Source organism: Malania oleifera, chromosome 5, assembly GCF_029873635.1.
Source record: "Malania oleifera isolate guangnan ecotype guangnan chromosome 5, ASM2987363v1, whole genome shotgun sequence".
In the NCBI taxonomy this organism is placed as follows: domain Eukaryota; kingdom Viridiplantae; phylum Streptophyta; class Magnoliopsida; order Santalales; family Ximeniaceae; genus Malania; species Malania oleifera.
Genome location: NC_080421.1, coordinates 1,871,026 through 1,894,765, shown reverse-complemented (window position 1 = coordinate 1,894,765; position 23,740 = coordinate 1,871,026). Strand labels below are relative to the sequence as shown.

The following is a 23,740-nucleotide window of genomic DNA, read 5'->3' as shown; positions in this document are numbered from 1 at the left end:
GTAACATGAACTCCACCTAACTGAACACCCAGCTACTTGAACAATCCCAAAAAACAACAAACATAACTTAGAAATCCTATCCTTATAATTTATCCGCCTAACCTCACCTCTTGTCTTAACCTTCTCAGCTTATTTCTAACCCTAGTCCTACATTCTAGGAACATAACCCAACAATAGTTTACTATGATTTTCCTAAAATCGTCACCCCAAGAAAAATACAGAAACCACCACGAAAGTCCTACTTCTAGACTGTAAAACAAAACCTTAAATTATTTTCCTATACTCTGGTATCGTTTCTGCTGCATTCTAAAGTTTACAGAATCTAACAACCTAGGCTCTAATACCAAACTGTAACGACCTACTTAATTCCCACATTTTTTTCCATAATATAATAAAACTAACATGACAAGCTCAACAGGTCATAATCAACCTGGACCCGTAGGTACAGGGATACATCAGAAGTATAGTACGGAAGCCTAAGCAGCAGGAAACATAAATCATAAAATATCATATACCCATCATCACTCATCACAATAACAGAGTTACTACATCAATTATATCTATATATTCATAATACACAACCCAAAAGAAACCTAGGGTCACTTTTCACAAAATACATCTAACCCTACCAAAACACTTACCCTTTAGAAAGGGCAAACCAGCTGTAACTACCTTAGCGGAGCCTTATTTGCTCTCCTATCAGGGGCTCCTGAAATGATCATGTAATTTGGGGTGAGACATCTCTTAGTAAGGGAAATAAACTAATACTAGTGTGTGACAACATGAGTTTATCTATGTTATACATAAAAACATATATATGCATAACAAGTAAATATGTAATGACCCGAAGAATAATGTTATTTAAATATTAAAGAGAGAGAGAAATGGAAGGTGGCAGCAGAAGCGTTCGTCAACAACGTGGTAACTTGGGCAACTCTGAATTTCGTCGACGAGGGGGAGAGTTCGTCTACGAATTTCCTCTTAACCTCGTTGACGAGGTGATGTGGCTCGTCGACGAGAAGATACCGAGAGGATTTTTAGGCCTTTAAATTTTGTCGACGAAGGGGAGAGTTTGTCGACGAATTTCCTCTTAACCTCGTCGAGGAGGTGACGTGACTCGCCGGTGAAGCCCATAGTATAAATTGCTCAAACTTCATTTTTAGATTAAAATTTGACGCGCAGACTTCTCTCTCTCTCTCTCTCTCTCTCTCTCTCTCTCTCTCTCCTCTACGTCCCTCTTACCTTCTCTCTACGATCTCAGGTCGGATTTACATCGGTTCGACGATTTGAACCCACCACGATTGTGACAACCCGAATAAAAATGGAATTTATATAATAAAAAGGAAGGGATTCGTCGACAAGGGCATAAGAGAATTCGTCGACGAATACAGGGGATTCGTTTACGAGGGTATAAGAGAATTCATCGACGAATACAAGGGATTCGTTGACAAGGAAATACCGAGAGAGGTTTTGAACCAATTGAATTTCGTCAACGAGGACTGAATTTCGTCGACGAAATTATTAAAGGATTCGTTGACGAATGACATGGCTCTTCGACGAATTCCCTATTCTATAAATATCAAAATCCAAATTTTTATCTTCATTGTTAAGCTAACCCTCTCCTCTCTCTCTCTCCCCTTCGGTTCTCTCTCTCTTTCATCGATTTTGGGCTAAATTTATGTTGGATCAACAATCCGAAACCACCACGACGCTCCTGGGGAAGTTCTCTCCAAATCTGCCAGAGCGGATCGTTGGTGAAAGCAAGTTAGAAATCATCCCTGAGTTGAAGTAAGGCTTTTTAAGTTAAATTTGGTCTTGCGATAGTTATAGGAAATGATATACACGTGTAAATACTGAAGTTTAATATTGAGAGTTTTCATTTTCAGAATATTGGCCAGGAAATCCTTCAGGTGTTAGACTAGAATATTTTGGGGGCTTTCTCAGTAGCTAGGTAAGGGGATAAACTAAGCTAGTATTTTATGAAAAATGTATGTATATTATTATAGAATGTGATTTTAGGGAAATGAATATATTTATATATGATTTATATTTGGGAAAACACGGTTAAAATGATGGTATGTTAAATATGTGGAAAATCTGTTTAGTGTGGCATGAGTATAAAATGTTATGAAATACTGTTTTCTGGAATGGGATTATGATACAGATTTTTATAATGGGAAATCCGGCGTACAAGCCGAGATTTTTATATATATTTACCGGTGTACGGGCTGTGCTATGATGTGATTTGCCAGCGTACGGGCCGTACTATGATGTGATTTTCTAGCGTACTGGCTGTGCTATGATATGTTTGCCGGCAGACGGGCCGTGCTATGATGTGATTTTCCAGCGTACGGGTTGTGCTATGATTTGCCAGCGTATGGGCCGAGCTATGATAAAATATGTAATGCCGACGTATGGACCGATGATTTTCATGATATACGTATATATGCAAAATGATATGATTGATGTTAAAATTAATGATATGAAATATCCATGTATCACAGTTTCAATATATGTTATATGGTATTAGAACCTAGTTGGCTTGGTCTAGACTAGTACTTGCACGGTACCGTTGCTATGTGTCCATGGTCTTCGTGATCATGATATTTGTGTTAACGCCGCTGTATGGAGTGGTGTGAGATTGGATGGTCGATGTGGTTTTTAAGAAGTGTGTGATCGCCCTTGGTGTACAGACCAGGTCAGGTAGATCCATCAGACTTACAGACTGTACTTTTGACTTGACAATGGTCGGCCAACCATTGTCAGGTCCCGCCTTCGGACCACACAACCCAGTCATGTGGGAGTAATACATGACAACAGTTAGCTAACCTACCAGAAATGTTTTTATGTTATTATTATTATATGAGATGAAATATGTTTATAAATATGCAGTATGTTCTGTCATGTTTTGATGATATATATATATATATATATATATATATATATATATATATGTTTTCCTAGATTTGACAAAACGGTTACCGAATATGTTATGTATGGTATATGTAGAACACTGAATACTCATTTTTCCACACACTGGTATTAGTTTATTTCCCTTACTGAGAGGTGTCTCACCCCAAAATTTTATAAAAACTTTTCGGAGCCCCAGATAGGAGAGCGGGAAAAGCCCCGCTGATCTAGAGCTGTTGCCTGCCCTTTTGAAGGGTAAGTTTTAGTAGAGACAGTTGGATTTTTGTAGGAAATGTCCTTAAATTTTATTTTTGAGACGTATATATATACTGAAATATAGTGGATATAATGACTCTAGTATTTGTAGTAATGTGATGGATGTTCTGTATTTACAACATTGTGACTATATGTTTCATGCTGCTTAGGTTTCCGTGTCATGTTCTGACCTATTCCTGGTACCCACGGGTCCAGGTGGATTATGATCTGCTGAGCTCGGATTTGTGATATTGATTTTATTTTTTAAAAAAATTTGGAAATTAAGCAGGTCATCACGATGACGCTCTTAGAGAAGTTCTCTGCATATCTTCCCGAGCGGATCATGGGTGAGTTTGAGTTGAAATTCATCCCTGGTTTAAGGTAAGACATTTTATTCAGAATTTGGGTTTTCCATAATTATAGGAAAGATTATTCACAGAAAAATACTGAAATTTAATTCTGGGAGTTGTTGGTTTCAAGGTGTTGCTTGGGGAACCCTACGAGTACAGGACCGATATTTTAGGGTGTTTCTTTTCAGTGTCAGGTAAGGGAATAAACTAAAGTAGTTATTTTTTGCGTAATTACTATTATTTATCAGCAAATTAATTTTCAGAAAAGTTTGTATATTTGAATATTATTGAGTAAATGCATATTTGGGAAAATACTATTGTTATACAGGAATTAGAATTTTAGAATGAAATGTTCGATTTTATTTAGCATTGTGTGGCATGAATATTATTTTTATATGATATGTATTATATTATGGCAATTTTACAAATAAGCATGTTTTTAGGAATTATGAAATAATGTAGTATATGATGATTTTGAAATACATGATAAATGACTTATTTACTCAGAATAATATGTGTGAAATTTTTTGTGTAAGGCCGTGATTGATAATCGACGCAAGGCCCTGTATGTTATATGTTTCCGGCGCAAGGCCGTGTTTATGAAATATTCGGCACAAGACCGTATTTATGAAAGTATAGAAAAGCTATCAATCCATTTATGTCAAATGCTATATTATCATGTACTATATGTTATCAAAACTTAGATGTTAGTTTAGTTCAGTTTCAGGAGCACGGTACCGTAGCTATATCGATCAGAAATCTATGTTCAGATTTGTGCTAACCGCCCCATAAGAGAGTGGGAGATGGATAGTCAATGTGGCTTTTAGTGTAGAGTTGTAGACGTCCACCTGGTAGTCTAGACCAGGGTGTGGCGGGCCTATCATACTTACATACATTTTTGACTCGGTAGTGGTCAGCCAGCCATTATCGGGTCCTGCCTTCGGGCTGCACAACCCGTCATGGGGGGTAATACATGACATCAACTAGTTATTCATCTTGGGTATGTTTTCAGTATTATCAGCTATGCCAGACGTTTTATGAACTAAATGATTTACTAGAAAATACGAAAGTATATGATTATTCAGTATATTACGATGAATGTTTCAGGTATATGAAATGTACTGCATATGTATAATTACAACAAATATTCATGTTGCTACACAACTGTATTTAGTTTATTTTCTCTTACTGAGAAGTATCTCACCCCTAAACTAAAATAATTTTCAAGAAACCCAGAAGGACTGGCGGGTCGTGGCCACCCTTGAGTCTGTTGTGCTACCCCTTTAGGAGTGTAAGTTTGAACTAGGATCAAGAAATTTTGATGTGGGATCCTAGAGATATTTTTATTTTTTTGGGAGATTGTATATAAACATAGTGTTTTAGATTATAACTAACTCTGGTATTATGTATTTTGTGGTAATGAGGTTGACAATTTACATTTACTGCTGCCTAGGTTCCGCTGTGTATGACAGGTGTCCCCGCTACCCACGCGTTCGGGTTGACTATTTTTCTTACCATGTTTTATTATATGATTAGATAAACAGGTCGTTACAAAATTTGCCTGTATCATTTCTAAGAAAACATGTATAATCATAACATGGCAGAATATACTGGATTTTCATAGTATAGTTCGTCTCATATAATAATAATATGAAAAAAATCCTGGTAGGTTAGCTGGAAGTTGTCATGTATTACCCCCTCATGACTTGGTTGTGTTGTAACGACCCAAAAAATACTGATAATTAAATATGATAGAGAAAGGAAAAATGGAAACAGGAACAGAAGGAGGCAGTAGACTTTGTCGACGACATCGCATTTTGGAGATAATAATAATTGGGGATAATAATAATAATTTCAATGAATTGCCAAAACTCGTCGATGAATATAGGGCTTCGTCAATGAGTACATAAGGAAACTCGTCGACGAATACAGGGCCTCGTCGATGAGAAAATACCGAGAGGGGTTATGGGGCAGCCTGAAATTCGTCGACGAATTTATTGAAATATTCGTCGACAAGATGACGTGTCTCATCGATGAAAGTCGCAGTATATAAGGGGAAAACTCAAATTTTTATCACTTATCCGCGCCCCTCTCTCTCTATGACTCTCTCTCACTTCTCTCTTCGTTTCCGGGCCTGTTTCTCGTCGGATCGAAGATCTGAGGCTACCACGATGCTCCTAGCGAGATTCTTTGCAAGTCTACCGGAGCTGATCGCTGGAAAAGTTGGGTTGGATTTCATCCCAATTTTAGGGTAAGACATTTTATTCAATATTTATCTTTCCCTCAGTTATAAGAAATGTTGTAGGTAAGAAAATACTGATGTTTTGTTCGAGGGGATTGTGTTTTCAGGATGTTGAACTAGGAACCCTGCGGGTATAAACCCAGAATTTTATATGGGCTTTTCAAAGCTAAGGTAAGGGAAATATGCTATGCTAGGAATTTTCATAATACTATCAGAGACTTCATAGATACATATTTATACCAATTTATTATACAGTATTTATAGAATATGAGTTTAAATACATGTGTGGCCTAAGTAGATTTTTATGTAATGAAGAAATGTATACAACTTTCGTGATGAATCATACTATACTGGATATACAGATATATATATATATATATATATATATATATATATATATACGTATACATGTGTACAGTTTTGTTCAGATGAGTATTTATATCACAACTTTACAGAGTATATAGACAGATATACAGGGGTAGCATCAAGATGCTACCGATATAGTACAAAGAGATTACAGTATTTACAGTACAAAAAGATAGCATTATGGTAACTTTGGAAACATGGTGAAAACAGTAAAAGAGTATATATGTATATAATATCAGATCCCTGTGGAAAGATTATAGACAAATACAGTACAGATACAGTTTACAGAACACGGTACTGTTGCTATATACAGATAAAGTGCAACCACATATCTCAGATAATGTGTGGGTACCGTCTAACTGTGCTCTGAGAGGATGTAGCTCTCCCGTACGCTGGGTAGAGGGGGCCGGTTAGACGAGGTAGCAGCCAGTTTTGCGCCTAGGAGAGGATGCAATTTGGCTGGACTGAGGTAGTGTAGAGTATATTGACTTATCTGGAGGGCCGACCAGATGAAGTCCCACCTAGAGAGTCCCAGGGATAAAGTATAGATATGTAAATGTATACAGTTTTACAGTATATGCTGAGTATAGTATGATATTATCAGTATGAAAAGTAGAAAATATAGACAATACAGTATATCTTAAATTGTGAAAGGAAAATATGCTTTATAGATATTTTATTGCATTACAATTCAATACTATTTTTTTTAAAGTATTCTTAACTTAGTTGCCACACACTAGTAATAGTATATTTCCACTTATTGAACATCGACTCACCCCATTACTTTACCATTTTTCAGGTGAGTCATCTAAGCGAGCAAATCAGGCTTGCGAATAGAAAGTAGTTTGATCACCCTGGTTATTGGGTGAGTTTTTGTTAAAGTGGTGTATTTTTGAGTAAATGATGCTGGAGGGGTATTTTTGTTTGGCTATAGTCTGTATATACTGGATTCTGGTGTTATTTAGTATATATGTGAATGGCTGTATGATTTGTGTTTCCGCTGCTTAGGTATGAATATATATATAAATGGTATGAATTTTGAGGTTGTTACATGTGTGGCCTGAAGGCGAGACCTAACAATGGTTGGTCGACCACTGCCAAGTCAAAAGTACAGTCTATAAGTCCGATGGGTCTACCAGACTTGGTCCGTACACCAGGGGTGCTCATACTTCTTAAAATCACGTCGACTATCCGTCCTCACACTACTCTGTACAGTAGCATTAACACAATATAGTGATAATCACAAGCACATAGCAGTGGTACTGTGCAAGTGCTAGCCTAAACCAGCTAACTAGGTTTTGATAACATATAGCATATAATGAAACTGTGATACATGGATATTTCATACCATTAATTACCAAATCAATATCATCATATCATTTTGCATATATATACACATACATCATGAAAATCATCGGCCCATACGCCGTATCACATATCAATAGCTCGGCCCGTACGCCGGCAAAACATATCCATAGTTCGGCTTGTACGCTGGCAAAACATATCCATAGCTTGACCCGTATGCTGGCAAAACATATCCATAACTCGACCCATACGCTAGCAAAACATATAAAACTCTCGGCCCGTACGCCAGTTTTCCATTATAAAAATCCATAATATCATCATGTTCATCATAAAATCTACTCATGCCACACAAAATGGGTATTACGTACATTCCGAACATATCGTCATTTTTAACAATATTTTCCAACATAATGCATAGTTACATTTAAATACATAAATTTCTCTGAAATCAAATGCTATAAAATTATACTTATATTTCATAGAACATCTAACTTAGTTTATCTCCTTACCTGATTCCTGAAAAAAGCCCCTGAAACAGGTAGTCCTGCACCCGCAGGGTTTCCTGTTTAACAACCTAAAAACTACATTTTTCAGAATTAAACTTCAGTATTTCTACGCGTACTATGTTGTCTACAACTATAGGGAAAGCCAAATATAGAGTAAATGTAATAACCTAGAATAAATAAATAAATAAATAAATAATTAATCAATTAATTAGTTAAGCATTATTAAATTAATGTATTAAATAAAAATATAAAAATAAATAGTAGGAAAAAAATTAAGAGTAATTATTAATTAATTAATTAGTTAATTAAATATTATTATATTAAATTAAGTAAAATGGTGATTATATATTTATATATATATATATATAAATAATATTATTATTATCATATGATTAGTTAAGTTAAAGTAAGGAAAAAAAAAAAGACGAAAATTCAGAGAAGGACCTGCGTCTCTACCTCTCCAAAACTCTCTCATTCTTTCTTTATCTCACTCGTCCACTCTCCGTCTTCGTCTCTCTCTCTCCCCTCATTTCTCGACGAATATTCAACCAATCAGGAAACAGAATGTGTCGTTAGATTTCTAACTCCGCCACCGACATTTCTATTGGAGCGGATTTGTCGTAGGAGCGGCATATGCACCATTCTTGGGGAAAGATATATTTCCTCTAATTTCTCAATTTCTCATTAAATTTACTGTTAAATTGACGATCAGGCACCACCACCGGGTCCTAGTCGTTGACGTCGTCATTTTGGCGTAGGTAATTTTTCAATTGGGGTTTTTTAGGCCCCACTCCAAAGCGAGAGTGAGATTTAAAAATTTTGGTAATTTGACTATATTTAAGGGTACAATTATTTATTGAATATTTATGGGCCTAGGAAATATTAAAATAGTATTTTATTTATGATTCATTTAATGGAATTAGGATTTTTGAGTCAGGGTCTAGGTGAGCGCCGCAGGTATTTTTCGGGATCCTTGTTGACGTAGTTCAAGAAACCAGGTAAGGGGAAAATATATATTAAATCAGAATTTTTATGAATTTAATGAAAAATAAATTGTGTTATATATACATGTATATGTTTCGGTATGAGTTTAAAATGCCAACCATTTAAATTATATTTTTCGAGTTTATGACTGTTTATTAGATATGTATATGTGAAAATGAACAGATGAAAGTGGAAAAATATTTTCATGGTAATTATGTAAGGAATAAAAGGTATTTTCGGTATATAAACGTTAAATGTTGGTTGGCTTATTTTACAGGCAATGTATGAATTTTATTGTTAAACAATGTGACATGAGATTCTGTGTAAATATATGTTAAATGTATAAGATACAGTTTAAGTAAGTAATGCATTGTGAATAAAACATGATATGGACTATGTTGCTTGTGTGTGTTAATGCAACCATATAAACAACTGAAAAATCCTGGTTAAACAGCTGAAAAATATTGGGTAAAATAGTTGAAAGATGTTGGGTAAAACAACTGAAAGATGTTGGGTAAATGTATAACAGCTGAAAAATGTTGGGTAAAACAGCTGAAAGATGTTGGGTAAATGTATGACAGCTGAAAAATGTTGGGTAAAATAGCTGAAAGATGTTGGGTAAAACAGCTGAAAGATGCTGGGTATGAAATAAAAATGAAAATGAAATGTGAAATGTGAACAATGTAAAATGGGAAAGAGTCACTTAAAGTAAAATGAAATGCAATGTTTAAGCAATGAACATGAACGGATGTGTATGATTGAATAACAATAGAAAAGAATAATGTATTATGATATTAGAAATATTTATGTATGTAGAACATGTTACGTTAGGACGGGGCGCACTCTTCGCCTGAGGGCTTGTTGAGTAAGGCAAGTGCACTAGTAGCTTCAGATGTGGCAGTAGCTGCATAATGTACTAGGGCTGAGGGAACCTACTTGTATAGGTGGGTAGATTTCCCTATCCTTAGGACCTTTGCCGGTAAGCTATTGTTGAACGATGTGAGAACGAGATCAATCTAACACTTGAGGCCTTACTGAGTAAGGTGAGTGCCCTGGTATGTTTTATTAGTGACCTTAAGGTTACCAAAATATCATAGCAGAGGGGTGCTACTTGTATGGGCGGGTAATCACCCCTATCCTCGGGTAATCTCGTGGGTTAAATTTTTGCATGTGATTGATTAAGTTTAGAGAATGATTTCAGAAATTATGTTAGTGATTTTAAAATGTTAAGTATTCTATTGTTATATAAACTCATGTTGGCCACACACTGTTTTAATATATTATTTATTCCCTTACTGAAATGTGTCTCACCTAAATATGAATTTATCTTTTTCAGGATTTCCTCAAGATCGAGCTTTAAGAGCTCGAGGTTTTTATAACATTATTGGGAAATAGAAAAAGAAAATAGTATATTTCTATGTTAATTTTGGGGAATGTAAATATTTATATTTTATGTCTTTATGTTTAAGGCTGTTGACTAAGGAATGATTGTGAAAATACTGAAATGTTTTGGGAATTATGTAGATTTATGGAAATGCAGGTGATGGATGATTTATTAAGGATTATAGTTAGAATTAGTAAACTCTGGTACTATGTTATATGAAGATTATATTTATATTTTTCGCTGTGTATATTATGAATTATGGATTATTAGGATTTTATTAGGTATAACGTGCTTAACCTAGGTTTAAGGGTTCGGGGCGTTACAGTAAAAGTCTTACCCTGAGTTTGGGATGAATTTCAAACTCGTCCCATCGACGATCCACTCCAGTAGATATGCAGAAAACTTCTCCAAGAGTGTTGTGGTGGCTTCGGATCATTGATTCAGCAGCAAATGAACCCAGAAATCACGAAAGAAGGATGGGAAACCGAAGAAGAGAGAGAAAATGAAAGTTGTGCATGAGTTTTCGGCCAAAAATGAAAATTTGGCCTATTTATACACTGGCCTTCGTCGATGAGGTCAAGAAGCAATTCGTCGACGAACTCTTCCCTAATCGACGAAATTTAGAGATGCCCAAAACATCCTCTCGATTCTTTCTCATCAACGAAATGCTCCCTCGTTGATGAGCCACTCATGCTCTCTCGTTGACGAACCCCCTAAATTCGTCGACAAGACTCTGTTTTCCTTTTTCCCTTTTCCCCCCTTCTTTTAATATTTAAATATTATAATTTCTCTGAGTCACTACATAGGGTATATGGATACAGGGTTTGTGTGAGCGCCGCAAGTATGGTTTTGGGATCCCTGCAGGCACACTTCCAGCAAGCAGGTAAGGGGAATAGATTATGTCAGACATTTTCAGAAATTTTACTGATTAAATTATAAAATGTGATTTTTGAATAATATATATGTTTTCCTGAGTATACAGATTTGTGAGAATGGGAAACTAGAAATGATATATGTATGTTTGAGAAAATTGGATTATTGAGTTGAGTAAAATCCTAGAGATAATTATACCAATATTTTCAGCAGAATATTATAGCATAAGTTATCACTCAGTCAGTGTGGCATGAGTTTGAAATTTATGTATAATTAAACTTGTCAGTTTTTATGGTAAAACATATATAAACATAAGCATGGTTTTCTACAGTATTATAGTAAGATAGTGCTTTATACAAAGTTACAGTATGACAAAGTTTTATACAGATTTTATACAGTATTACAACATCCTCTATACGACTACAATACAGATTATATACAGTATTACAGCAACCTATAAAGGACTATAGTACAGAATTTATATAGTATTATAGCGTCTTATAAAGGACTACAGTACATATTTTATACAGTATTACAGTGTCCTATAAAGGACTACAATAGTGATTTAATATAGTATTACTGTAACGCGCCGAACCAGCCAAGTGGGGCCCGAAGGTTACATGTTTCATTTGCCTGTTTCTGATACCATACACTATAACTAAGCAGTGGAAAAGTAAATAACCTCAGTTTAAATACTAGAGTCTACCCCTATATATATTGTAATATAAACAAATGGTGGCAGTTGTTTAAACTTATGTATAGTTTATGTTTTTGAAATACTATTTGTAATATAAACAAATGGTGGCAGTTGTTTATGAGATATATATATCTCATAAACAACTGCCACCATTTGTTTATATTACAAATAGTATTTCAAAAACATAAACTATACATAAGTTGTTTCTACAAACTCCCCAAAATTACCAAAATGCTACCCAGCCAGAGCCCTAAGCTCGATCTCCTGATGGACCTGAAAATATGATCATCTAGGGTGAGACACATCTCAGTAAGGAAGAACAAAACATAACAGTGTGTGGCAGAGAGTTTAAATAATACAGAACATATATTCATCTGTATTTCATTGTCAACAGCAGCTAACAAAATGCATTATGAATATCAACACTGACCTCTGATTTCATACTCACATTCATAATTATTTTTAATGATAATACCCGAGAATAGGGAAGATTACCCGCTCATACAAGTAGCTTCCCTCTACTCTAATTGTAACGACCTTCTTAATAAACTAATTTTTTTATATATATAATATTCTACATGCTCTGAAACCATACTAGGGTAAACCCAACCATAAACCTAAGCAGTGAGAAGCAAAAACTGAATAAACATACCCATATGTAAATATGTACAACACCATGCCATACAATACCAGAGTGCTACATGTTTCCCAAAAATATACACATATCCCCAAAGCACCCTCAACTAGTTAGGGTATACAAAATCATTCCCAAAAATGTACTCACTCTTTGACAGGGCACCACCGAAGCCCTTCTACCTGTGAGCCTAATCTGCTCGCCTACCTGGATCACCTGAAAAATAATTTAACACTGAGATGAGCCAACGCTCAGTAAGAAAAAATATGTTATTACTAGTGTGTGGCAAATGAGCTACTATATCATGAAAGTCTATTTTCAAATAAACATGTATAACTGAATATATAATAAAGTATAAGTGATAAAATTCACCACCCCTGTCCCTATTGCTTAATATGACAATATTGTAGTTTATTATTCAAAATACTTCTAATATAAGTATGTTCCCTGTTTCTGCAAATCTATACATACGTAATAATAACTGAAAATGTTCCCTGTGACTATCTATGTGTCATGACTTACCCCCTCATGACAGGGTTGTGCGGCTTGTAGGAAGGATTTACCCTGACTGGTCAATTAGGAATAAATCACTATACTCCATCGGTCAATCTTGCCACCTCAACCCATATCTGGATGAGGAGTCTAACCTCTTCAAGGGCCTAGGTGATTGACCTTACCATGTATTATCTAAATAGGTGGTTGCACTCATAAAGTAATATAGTATCTGTAGCACGGTACCGTACTCTATAGCTGCAAGTCCAACAGGGTCTGATATCATATAATATATATATATATATATATATATATATATATATATGATTTACCATGATTCTGAAGTACTGAATAACCATGATACTGCACAACTGTACTGTAATTCATATGTCGTAATATTAAGAACTGTATAATCATAACACTGAAGCTGCATAATCATGATACTGAAACTGCATAATCACAATACTGATATTCGTGTAATCATGGTATTAAGATTCATAAAATCATGGTACTAAAATCCATAAAATCATGGTACTAAAATTCATAAAATCATGATACTAAAATATTGTAAAATCAAGATACTGAAATATCGTAAAACTTATATTCATACTATATTCATATTCAAAAGTCACACGATACTGTAATACATAATTTTCATGATTAAATAAACTATATAATGTTTTTAAAAATACCTCACATAGCATATTTCCCTTACCTGACTATTAGAAAGCCCCTAGGGAATACTAGCCTAACACCTGTAGGGCCTCTTATAAAACACCCTGAAAACAATATATGCCAGAACATAATATCGGTATTTCTCAGCCTACATCATTTTCTATAACTATTATAAGGCCAAAAAGGGACTAAAAAGCTTTATCCTGAATTTGGGATGAAATCCAACTCGATCCCACCGACGATCCGTCCTAGCAAACTTAAAGAGAACTCTGCCAGGAACGTTGTGGTGGTTTCGGATCGTCAATCCGGCGTCTGGCAGGGCCGGAAACGAAGAGAGAAGGGAAAGGGTTCGTAGGTGAGAGAGAGGAGAGTGAGAGCGGCGCGAGAAATGAGTAAAAATATGGTTTTTAGCTATTTATAGGGCGGGATTCGTCGATGAGATACGTCACCTCATTGACGAGTGCTTCATTAAATTCGTCGATGAGACCCTGTGTTTGTCGACGAAATTCAGAGTGGCCAAAACCGTCTCTCGGTATTTTCTCATCGACGAAACCTTATATTTGTCGACGAAATTCTTCAGACCTTCGTTGACGAAACCCTATGTTCGTCTACGAAGCTTGGCAGTTTCCTTAAAATTATTTTATTCTCCAAAATGTAATGTCATCGATGAACGCTCCGCATTCGTCGACGAAGTCTACGGCCTCCTTCTGTTTCTGTATCTATTTTCTTCCCTCTTATTATTATTAAAATGCTATTATTCTTCGGGTCACTACACTAATACTAATATAAGGACACTCACCTTACTCAGTAAGTTATCAGACTATGTATATAGGCAAAGTTTCCCAAGAATAGGGAAGGTTACTCGCCCATACAAGTAGCTTCCTCTGCTCTAGTACCAAACTGAAAATATCAGGACACTCGCCTTTCTCAGCAAGCTCTTGGAAGAAGGTTCTACCTTACCATAAATATACATATCATTAATTTAATATACCATTCATCTTATTAGTTCACATTCCACATAAACATCCCACATAGGACTCTTATTCATACAAAATACACGGTCCACACAGGACTATCAACACAAAATACATGGTCCACACAGGACTAACATCATCATAGAAATACATGGTCCACATAGGACTGGTCCACACAGGACTAACGTCTTCACAGAAATATATGGTACACACAAGACTGGTCCACACAGTGCTGACATCACATAGAAATATATCGTGGCCCACGGTCACCACTAACCACCAGTACCAATCCCCATGACCTACCCGTAGTATATCAGTAGAACAACCTCCTCGGGCCTTTCAATGCTCTACCCCAATATGTAATGACAATATACGAACTCCTCGAGCCTACCAACGTATATCATGATTACATCTAGGTAATATAATAAACTCCTCAGGCCTGCCAACATTATATTGTGATACACACGAATAACAACACAAAATGACCCATATTCACACATCACATTATTTGTCACGCAACAATCTCAAGCAGCAGTATTCACAAACAATCATTATTCACCAATAACTGTACTCACAGCTAACCAATGTTCATAAACCAACAGTATATTTCATCATTCTGTACTCACATCAGCCAATTAAATTGTGAAAGTTATATTCCTGCCACACAATTTCTTTTTCATATATATATATATATCAAAAGTCAATATTTCCAAAATGCCCAATTGTTCAAAGAAATCATACCTAAACATACATAATTTGTATACTCAAATTAATTGATTTAAAATTTGATAAAAACCTACTATAATTAATTCTCCTTACTTGTTTTCTTAAATTACACCTATGGAAACCTTGAAACGTCGCTTGCAGCATTCACCTGAATCCTAATTCAGAAACCCCCCGAGTTTATCAACTCAAACTTCAATAAAATGTTATTTTATCATTCCCTAGGCCCTATATACTTCATATTAAGAATAAAACTTAAAAATGCCCTACTTACCATAATTTTGGGATGGTGCCCCGGAACCTCAAATTGAAAATCTGCTCTGCGTAGGTTGCAAAGAATCTTCGCAGGAACCCCGTGGTGGTTCCTAATCGTCAAAACGGGGCTTAACGGAGCGCGAATCGAAGATGGAAGGGTGGGGTACCATAGGGTTTCAGATAGGAAAAAGAGAGAATTTAATTTTTCTTTGAAAACTGATCGCAGGACTTTCCTTATAGTCACCTCTGCCCAGAAAACCGTCATCGGTTTTCTCAGACCTCCAGAAAACCATCACTGATTTTCTATTTAACCGGCCCATTTTTCACCGTTTACCCGTTACCATTCCGCGGTAACACCAAACCGTTGCCAATTTTCTCCCTATCTGGCCCAAAATCTTCTTTTTCACTTTTATTTTATTGTTTTATTTCCCCAGGTCCTTACATTCTCCCCTCCTTATAAAATTTCATCCTCGAAATTCGTTAGTCTGTCATTTTTCACTATTTAAAAGCTAATTAACCACATTTACACAGTTCAATCTATTCTAACATGTAAATCATCAAATCATTTAAAATCAATCAAGACTATCATTTATACAATCATAAATATATATTACTTGCACATTTAGCATTATCCCCCTCAGTCGTACCAAGCATGTAAATACGCATCGGGCCGCTGCCACCACAAGACATTGGTTTGTTCCTTTTATTTTGATTAGGAGCAGGTGCACTACTCGGTGGAGCACGACAATCACGAGTTATGTGACCATGTCTGCCACACCTATAACACACGGTATTTCCACCCTGGCATTCCCCTCAATGCCTCCGATTATATCTGTCACAAAGGGGGCAGAATGCATTCTCCCGATAATCTCAATCAGCCCTATCCAACCTCTAACCCCTAGCATCACGATCTCCCCTTTAGGAATCATGTCGGACATCGGTATGTGAGTTGGAAGATATGAATCTCTTCTTCTATTTTGCTTCTACCTCACTCTCCTGTATACTGGCCTCAACTGCTATGGCCCTGTCCACCAGCTTAGATACTCTCTGAGTCATCAATGCCACCACCTAAGCACGTATTCCCAACCTCAATCCTTTTTCAAACATCCTGGCTTTCAGCGGCTCGTTCGAAAGCATGTGTGGAGCAAAATGTGATAACTCCACAAACTTTGCCACATATTGTTGCACCATCATGGACCCCTGGGTCAAATGTAGAAACTTCTCTGCTTTCGCCTCTCGGGTGGCAACTGGGAAGTATCTTTCGAAGAAGACCTCCCTAAAACGGCTCTAGGTAATAGATGTAAACCCTCAACGCTGCTCCTCCACCAGTTTTGCCAACCTCCACCACCTTTTTGCCTTCCCAACCAGTTTGAATGTGGCGTATTGTACCTTTTGCTCCTCAGTACGGTGTAGAACAATCAGGAGTTCCTCCATCTCCTGAATCCAATCCTCAGCTACGATCAGAATTGAACCTCCTTCAAAAGCCAACGGACTTGTTCGGGTGAACTATTGAAATGTGCAGCCCCCAACTGCCAGTGGCTAACCCTACTCTCTCCGAGCTTCCTTCTAAGCATGACATGGTATGCTACACAGCACTGCCAAGACATCAACGTCATCCTCACTGGAGATATCCACGTGTATATCTCCTCTAGTATCAACGTCCTTCCCCCTAGGATCCATATTGGAGACAAAATAAAGATAAGCTTATAATTCCTCATTCATCATATATGAAACAAGTTTAACACGAAAAGTTACTATAACATATAAGTTCTAATCCACAATTTATTCATACCGTCTCACTACAGGATCCTAACACCAACACCATAATGTGCTCAACCGACCTACTGTTCCAACTTACGTGCCCCAAGTTCTGGTCTCTCAACCCAGAAACGAAACCATTCATGGATTTGTTGTAGTTTTCCAGAAATCGTCACCCTTGAAAAAATATAGAAGACCATTAAGGGATTACTTCTTCCAAGTTTCCAGACCACTATTCCTCCTAACCTACCCACTCTTATCCTTATCCTAACTCAAACCTATGCTCTGGTATTAATCATTCTTTAAAGTCTGTAGAACCGTTAGGCTCTGATACCAACTATAACGCCCCGAACCCGCTAAGTGGGATCCGAAGGTTACGTGTTTCATTTGCCTATTTCTGATACCATACACTACAATCATGCAGCGGAAAAGTAAATAACCTCAATTGAAATACCAAAGTCTGCTTATATATATATATCCCATAAACAACTACCACCATTTGTTTATATTACATACCAGTATTTCAAAAACATAAACTATACATAAGTTGTTTCTATAAACTCCCCAAAATTACCAAAACGCTACCCTGCTGGAGCCTTAAGCTCGATCTCCTGATGGATCTGAAAATATGATCATCCACTAGGGTGAGACATATCTCAATAAGGAAGAACAAATTATAGCAGTGTGTGGCAGAGAGTTTAGATAATACAAAACATATATTCATTTGTATTTCACTGTCAACAGTAGCTGAGAAAACGCATCATGAATATCAACACTGACCTCTGATTTCATAATCACATTCATAATTATTTTTAATAATAATTCTAGAGAATAGGGAAGATTACCCGCCCATACAAGTAGTTTCCCTCTGCTCTAATACTAATATCAGGGCACTCACCTTTCACAACAAACTTTTGGCATAAGGTTCTACCTTACCATAAATATACATATTATTAATTTAATATACCATTCTTCTTATCAGTTCACACTCCACATAAACATTCCACACAGAAGAACAATATCCACATAGGACTCTCATTTATACAAAATACACGGTCCACACAGGACTATCCACACAGAATACATGGTCCACACAAGACTGGTCCACACAAGACTAACATCTACACAAAAATACATGGTCCACATAAGACTAATGTCTTCACAGAAATACATGATCCACACAGGACTGGTCCACACAGGACTAACATCACATAGAAATATGTCGTGGCCCACACAGTCACCACTAACCACCAGTACCAATCCCCATGACCTAACCGTAGTATATCAGTAGAACAACCTCCTCAGGCTTGCCAATGCTCTACCCCAATATGTAATGACAATATACGAACTCCTCAGGCTTGTCAACGTATATCGTGATTACACATAAGCAATATAACGAGCTCCTTAGGCTTGCCAACGTTATATTGTGATACACACGAATAACCACACAAAATGACTCATATTCACACATCATATTATTTGCCACGTAGCAATCTCAAGCATCAGTATTCACAAACAATCATTATTCACCAATAACTGTACTCACAACTAACCAATGTTCATAAACCAACAGTATATTTCATCATTTTGTACTCACATCAGCCAATTAAAATTATGAAAGTTGTATTCCTGCCACACAATTTCTTTTCCATATATATATTATATATCAAAAGTCAATATTTCCAAAATGCCCAATTGTTGAAATAAATCATACCTAAACATACATATTTTGTATACTCAAATTAACCAGTTTAAAATTTAATAAAAACCTATTATAATTAATTCCCCTTACCTGTTTTCTTAAATTACGCCCGCGGACCCCGAAACGTCACCTGCGGCACTCACCTAAATCCTGATTCAGAAACCCGAGTTTATCAACCTAAACTTCAATAAAATGTTATTTTATCATTTTTCTAGGCCCTATATACTCTATATTAAGAATAAAACTTAAAAATACCCTACTTACCTTGATTTTTGGATGGTGCCTCAGAACCTCAAACTGAAAATCTGCTTCATGTTAGGTTGTAGAGAATCTTTTCAGGAACCCTGTGGTGGTTCCTGATCGTCAAAACGAGGCTTAACGAAGCAAGAATTGAAGACGGAAGGGTTTCGGAGAGGAAAAAGATAGAATTTAATTTTTCTTTGAAAACTGCTCGCAGTACTTTCCTTATAGTCACCTCTGCGCAGAAAATCATCTATTTAACAAGCCTGTTTTTCATCATTTACTTGTTACCATTCCGCAATAACACCAAACCATCGTCGGTTTTCTATCTCCTCCAGAAAATCGTCGTCGATTTTCTCCCTATCCGACCCAAAATCTTTCTTTTTTTCACTTTTATTTTATTATTTTATTTCCCCAGGTCCTTACAATTACAACGCCTTATAAAGGACTACAGTACAGATTTTATACAGTATTACAACATCCTATATAGGACTATAGTACAAATTTTATACAGAGTGACAGTATTTCAGTTATTTTATGTAAATTTATAGTATGACAGTTTATACCGATTTGTGAAATGAAATCATGTACTATATTGTTTTAGAAATCGCATTATATGGTTTAAGAACCCTGATGGACCATAGCTAAGCATGGTACCATAGCTTCACAGATAGTAGAGCAGCCACACTTCTCAGATAGAGTGTTGGTGGTATACAGTCGATTATGCCATTGAAGTATAGAGTTACCCCCCAGAGTCCGGAACAGTTGGGTAGGCAAATCATACTCATAGTTACAGATACAGATACAAATACAGATACAATTGACTTAGTCTAGTTAGGCCAACCATGGATAGGTTCAGCCTACAGGCCGCACATCCTGGATCATGCAGGGTTAATACATGGCGTTATTGTTTATCCATTCAGGGCAGTTCTTCTATGCATATATGTGTATTTACTTATACAAAGCTATTGTCTTGTAGAGAGTATGATGAGAAAGGAAAGTATGTATTTTGAAATATATTTATATATATGTGTTTACAATTTTACATGATTTCACAGTGAAAGAAAAGGTAAATAATGGTTGTATATTTGGAACACTAAAACTCATATTACCACACACTGATAATAATTTATTCCCACTTATTGAGAGGTGTCTCACCCCAAGAATTTAAACATTTCAGGAAATCCAGACAGATGAGCGGAGCGAGCTTCGAGGTAAAGGAGGCTATGGTACTGTCCTAGTTTCAGGGTAAGTGTTTGAGCTGGGGGGGGGGGGGTAACGTTTTGTGTAATCCTTAGGATGTTTTATAAATTTTGGGGATGTACATGTATAATTATGGAGATAGTAGAACTTTGGTTTTGTATATAAGATTCAGGCATACTATGTTTTCCGTTGCATAGATAGTATGTACTTATGGACAGATATATCCCTGGTACCCCACTTTGGTTCCTGGTTGACTTTGTGGATATTTTATGGTATCAGAGTTTAATATGTGGAAAAAAAATATATCAGAATTTTCGGGTCGTTACAATTTGGGAGAGTTTTGATTTGGTTATTGTAATGTAGAGACTCGAAAAATAGAAATAATAAGAAAAAGCAGAGGAAAAGAGGAATATGGTTTGGTGAGGACCAAACCGTCAACGATTTTGGGGAGTGCTCAGAAAACCGTCGACGGTTACGTTTTACCATGGCCAGGTTAAGGGTAAAATAGTGAAAACCGGTTTGTTTAAAGACCAAACCGTCGATGGTTTTTTGAGAGCCCAAGAAAATCGTAGACGGTTTTGGCCAGGGACAAAACACTATACATAGGCTTCATGTTATTTTCTTTGGAAATTTCAAAACACTCTCTCTCTCCTCTCTCTAAGCTGCAAAGAATCTCTCTCTCTCTCTCTCTTCATTTTCTCACTCCTAACACCCCCAAACGACGACCAGACACTGTTTTTACGGCCTAGCAGAGATCCTCGTCAAGTTAACCAGGATAGATTCGTGTTTTGAGGATCCTGGGCACCACTTCAAAATTAAGGTAAGGAAGTTGATTATAGTGTTGATTGGAGGTTTACTTGATTTAATGGGTGTCTGGGCTTAGGAATGTAAGGGAATGAGTCAAGAAATATTAATTACCATCTCTGCAGCTGAGCAAGCTGGATGATACAGCCAAGAATAGGACCATGGTGGTAGATCAGAACTTGGTTTTAAGCTTTAAAGTATGCACCAGCACAAGATTAAAATCCATTAGCAGTTTGGTCGCTCAAACACTGGTAATTATACCAACTGTGTCATCTTTTTTTACATTGGACAAGTTGTAGTTCATCAAGGATAAAGATTATTTGGATTGCATCTCTTCTCTTTAATTTTATTTATTCAATTGATTTCATGGTTGAACTAAAATGGAAGAACCCAATAGGTGAGACAGCAGCAGAAATCAATAAAGAGTAATTTGAGTACTCTTAACAGAATGCATTAGAACATAAGAATGAAAGCTTTTTAAGGAAATGAAAGAGAACAATAGTGAATTTTGGGCAGAAAAGATTTATATATATGTATTTGGAAAGTATAAATTCAATATTATCATATTCATGTACAAGGTTACATAGCTAAACTTTCCAAGTACATCTTTTTGAAGCCTATGACAGTTCATTGTGATATTTTTTTTTATTATTTTTTTATTATTTTTTTGAGCTATTGACTGAGAATGTTGAGAAGCACTCTGGTTTTGATCAAACTTCTAAACAGAAATTCTAGTCCTTCAATATCTTGAATGCTCGACTCCAATTTCCCCAATTCGTTTTGAAGAGTCTCGACATGCATAAGATCAATGGACTTGCTTTTCTTCAGACTGATGATGGGGTACAATGTTGCATCCACCTTCTCAAATTCACTAACATCGACTGCTTCCTTATGACATGATACATGGTTGAGGGGAGGGTCAGTTTGGAAACCAAGGACCACCCACTTGATCTTGACCTCGCAGTTGTTCCAAACATGACAACTGGTAAGGATTGAAACACAGCGATACTGGCAGTTTCCACCTCTCTTAACATGTTAACTATGGTCACTGGATCATGGTTTAATGGAGAAAAGCTATGCTTGCTTGCCATTTTTTTCAAGTTCTGCAAGGACTTTTCTATGGCTTTCTTTACCTTCTTCCTAGAGATCATGGCTAAACTTTTTTTAAGTACATCTTTTGAATGCCTATGACACTACATTATATTTTTATTATTATTATTATTTGAGCTAGTGACTAAGAATGTTGAGAAGGTTCACTCTGGTTTTGATCAAATTTCTAAACAGAACCTCTAATCCTTCTTCCATATCTTGAATACTCAACTCCAATTTCCCCAACTCGTCTTGTAGATTCTCGACTTGGATAAGATCAATTGACTTGCTTTTCTTCTGACAGATGATGGGGTACAATGTTGCATCCACATTCTCAAATTCACCAATGTCAACCGCTTCCTTTTTAGACGATACACGATTGGGCAGCACCAGCTTGGAAACCAAGGACCACCCATTTGCTCTTGACCTCACAGTTGTCCCGGACATGATGACCAACAACAATTGAAAAACAGCGACAGTGGCAGTTCTCACCTCTCTTAACATGTTAACCATGGCCACCGGATCACGGTCTAATGGAGAAAAGCTATGTTTGCTTTCCATGCTTTTCAAGTCCAGCAAAGACTTTTGGATGGCTTTCTTTACCTTCTTCCTGGAGTTTATGTACTGTCCTAGATCATTTGCTAATGCAGATTTACCCGATTTCCTTCGAAGACTCGATTGGAGTTCTTGTAGGCATTCCTTTGTCTGCATAAAGAGATCCTTATTGGTGTCACAAACATCTAAGAGCTTCAGAGACCCATCTAATGCATCATCAACCCATTTGTGAGCATGGCATTCTTGGGCCAAGGCTTGTTGAGCTTGTGGCAGTATAAGCAGATCACTGACACATTCATACAGATCATTAAGGTCACTTAGTTTTTGGGTGACTGATGATGATGATGATGATGATGATGAAGAAGCAGCTTCTGATGTCTTCAATCTGCATAAATGCTCTTCGAAGCGATTGATAAGAGGGTGAAGTGAACAAGGCAAACTGGCAGAACGGGTGTGGTAACAGGTTTTTAGTTTCAAAGAGGCAGCCATTTCCCTTCAAAGGCCTTGAACTCGATTGCAGACTAATCCAATTCTTGTGACTTCTTCATTTGGAATTTGCTCAATATATATTACAGCAACAGGGGACAAGAGGAATCTCATCCTCCTTGGCCATTAATGTGTGGTCATGCGTTCTTGATTTGGATCTTAGCACTATCTCAGCAATGTTTGCAGAGTGTCTCCCCATCACTAAGTCCCCAGCTCATCACTCAATTGTTGAACCTGTAAATTAATTGAAGTGGCATGCACATTGATTTAGAAAAATC

At 36.5% G+C, this 23,740-nt stretch overlaps 1 protein-coding gene across 1 annotated transcript; it reads right to left on the bottom strand.

Moving 5' to 3' along the window:
- Positions 1-22,559: 22,559 nt before the first annotated feature.
- LOC131155064 (uncharacterized) lies at positions 22,560-23,465 on the bottom strand. The gene has a single exon (XM_058107975.1). It carries the CDS (start codon positions 23,463-23,465, stop codon positions 22,560-22,562), a length of 906 nt encoding a protein of 301 aa, XP_057963958.1.
- Positions 23,466-23,740: the final 275 nt, after the last annotated feature.